The sequence below is a fragment of the Nanorana parkeri genome, unplaced genomic scaffold (assembly GCF_000935625.1).
Source record: "Nanorana parkeri isolate BGI_ZX_2015 unplaced genomic scaffold, ASM93562v1 scaffold11, whole genome shotgun sequence".
Lineage (NCBI taxonomy): Eukaryota > Metazoa > Chordata > Amphibia > Anura > Dicroglossidae > Nanorana > Nanorana parkeri.
In genome coordinates, this window is record NW_017306279.1 from 3,788,874 (window position 1) to 3,791,679 (window position 2,806).

The following is a 2,806-nucleotide window of genomic DNA, read 5'->3' on the forward strand; positions in this document are numbered from 1 at the left end:
TATCTATCTACTATTTAAAAAAAATATACGCGAGTATACATTTGTTTAAATAACAGTGCAATCTACATTCTGTAACATAAATCTTAAATGTATTGCATTACTTATTCTATTTTGCAATATAGGTAACATAAGGCACAAAACATGATTGTGATAAATAATACAGTTTAAAGTGTTGTTCCCCACTCCTTTCCCTGAGTAAGTTTTTTTTTTTTTTAATTCAACTTCCTAACCCCTCCCTCTTGTTTAACTTCTATTTATCCGTCATTTTCCCATCTGGAAAACTTTTTGTTTTATGCTCCTGTAGGTAGCGCATAGTTGTGTGTGTGTTTTTTCCCCCCTTCCTGTTCATCATTGACCTGGGCTGCCTTTTCTAGTACAGCATCATCTAGTGTGTCACCTTTCTTCTCTGCAGATCCCCCGTGTCCCTTGAATGCAGCCTGTGAGTGTTTGTTTGGATCTCTCAGGGTTGGACGTATAGAGTGTGTTTATGTGATAGAGGCTGTGATCTCTTTCCTCCTATGCTATCTCCACAGCAGGATCAGATTCCTGCTCAACATTGTGCTTCTTTATTTTTTTTTTTTTCTCTTCTTTCAATAAGCAGCAGCTTGTGTCTAGCCCCATCTCTCCTCACCCTCCCCCTTGTACTGTGAGTGCCCTCATTCCCACCCCCTCTCCTTCCGATCACTGTCCATTGGCTTGCCCGGGTCTGGTTTTCCTGTCCAGCCCCTTATGAGTGTCCATTGGTGTTGCCGTCCCTCCTCCTCTTCTCTCCCCCTGGCCCTGCCCATGTTTTGTATGTCTCTGTCCATCCAGCTCCTGACGTTCAAGTTTGCAGGGACGTCACGTCCGCACTTGAACTTGCAGCTCAGGGGGGCTTTTGCCATTTTTTTCATTTCTCTCCTTCTCTATCTCTCTCTCTTCTTTTTTTTTCACCCCCCTCCAAAAAGAAAAAAAAAAAAAAAGGGAAGACGGCTGTCCCACAATTCATCTTCCCCGCACCCTCTTTGTATTATTTCTAATTTATTTTGGATGTCAAAGGCATTTGATGAAGATATTTTCTCTGGAGTCTCCTTCTCTCTAACCCTGCTCTCCCGATGTGAACCGAGCTCTCGCAAGCCACCCACCAACCAACATGTCTCGCCGCAAGCAAGGCAAGCCCCAGCACTTAAGCAAACGGGAATACTCACGTAAGTACCTTGCTTAATCCATGCTTTACCTGCAGGCAGACGTAGCTTCACAGATGTTTCTTGCAAAGGTGAGGAAGGGAGGGAAAAAAAAAAAAGAAAAGTAATTTCATCTTCACTTAACAGCTCTCACTTTCTTCTAGTTCGTAGATATCAGATACTTTTTTTCTTTTTGGAAAGAAAAGCAGAGAGATTGTGTGCATAAAACGCCTTTGAGGGATCCACACTGGACATATGACAGGGATCGCGTAGCAATGAACTCAAGTGTGCATGTCAAATGAACCTAAATGCAGCAAACGAGGCACGGTGCTTTGAAAGGCAACTCTTCTTTATCAGGGAAGTTTGAATGCTGCAACCTTTAGGTGCAAGGTTTAGCAAAGGATCAACGCTTTGTGGTTTGCATAAGGCAACGCGAGCTGAGGGTCTGTGTCTGCTCCCTGTGCTGCTTCTGTCCTGCTGTAGCGAGCTGCTCCATGGAGCCCTGTGAGAGCAGGCACACAGTGTGTGTGCTGCACGGGGACATCTGATGTTCCAGGCAGCAGCCCCTTTCAAAGAAATCTCTCCCAAACTCTTCTTTCAAAACTTCTCCTCGTTTGCAGCTGGCAGAGGAAATCCCTTCCGCTCCCTCTCTCGCTCTCTCTCTCTCTTTTACTATTTTTTGGAAGATTTTCAAAAAAGTGGAAGTGGATTTTGATTGGGAAAAATCCTCGTGTCTGAATGTTTACAAGCACCGCGTGTGCAGAGCTTCTTGCCAACAACTGAGACAGGAAAAGCAAAATAATCTCCAGAAAAAAAAAAAAGTCAGCAGAGAGGGAGAGAGAGAAAAAAAAAAATGATCTGAAGAGGCAGATCTTCTGTCGAAGGAATCAAATTGACTGTGGAGTGGTAATCTACAAAACGTAGGGAAAAAAAAAATAATAAAGCGCGGAGGGCAATCTCTATGAAATTATTAATGTTATTTTTCAGAAAGGAGCCCGCGTAGTTTTCACTCATCTCTGAAACAATGAGTGAATTGTCAGCAGCTTGTAAACTTGCAATGTAAAATGACCAATGCGTGTGATCTCTGTCAGCCCAGCTTAAACCATCTACATGTATGTATTCTTAATGGCGTCCACATTTTTCTAAACAGCCCTGGAATGTCTAGAGGCGAGCATTGGGGATATTTGAATAGTTTACATTTTCATTCATCCAGGTGTTTTGATATGTCCACCTGACAGGTTTCACCTTTCTCCCTGAGCTCAAGAAGCCTCTTCCAATTACCAGATATTGATCAGCGAGATAGTAAAAGGTATTTTTCATCATAAATAAGTAGCGAGTGTCTCCTTTCTTCAGTAGATCTACCTTGGCTAGATGACCTTCCAACACACCAACAGAATGTGGCAAAGAGCAGCAAAGTTACAATGTAACAAATAACCACATATGACCCTATAGTATTATTTTCCCTATGGGACTTTCGTGGAGGTAGACTTAACGATTCATTCTCAAATCATAGTCTACAGCTAAGTCTAATCATAGATCTCAAATTAAATGTAGGGTTATAATTTCTCCATTGTCTGATATTTTTTGCTCTTGTTGTCTGCTTTAATGTTTATTTCTGGTATTGCTCACCCCCCCCCCCCCTC

General features: G+C 42.4%; 1 protein-coding gene across 3 annotated transcripts in view; it reads left to right on the forward strand.

The window, feature by feature from the left end:
• Window positions 1-351: 351 nt before the first annotated feature.
• BCL11A (B-cell CLL/lymphoma 11A) overlaps window positions 352-2,806 on the forward strand; it is a 133,155-nt gene continuing 130,700 nt past the window's right edge. For 2 of the 3 annotated variants that reach the window (XM_018555892.1, XM_018555884.1), the window contains exon 1: window positions 352-1,187. In XM_018555892.1, the coding sequence (XP_018411394.1) occupies window positions 1,133-1,187 (55 nt within the window). In that variant the 5' untranslated portion in view covers window positions 352-1,132. The remainder of the gene's footprint in view (window positions 1,188-2,806) is intronic. The other variant, XM_018555900.1, reaches the window with a different exon arrangement.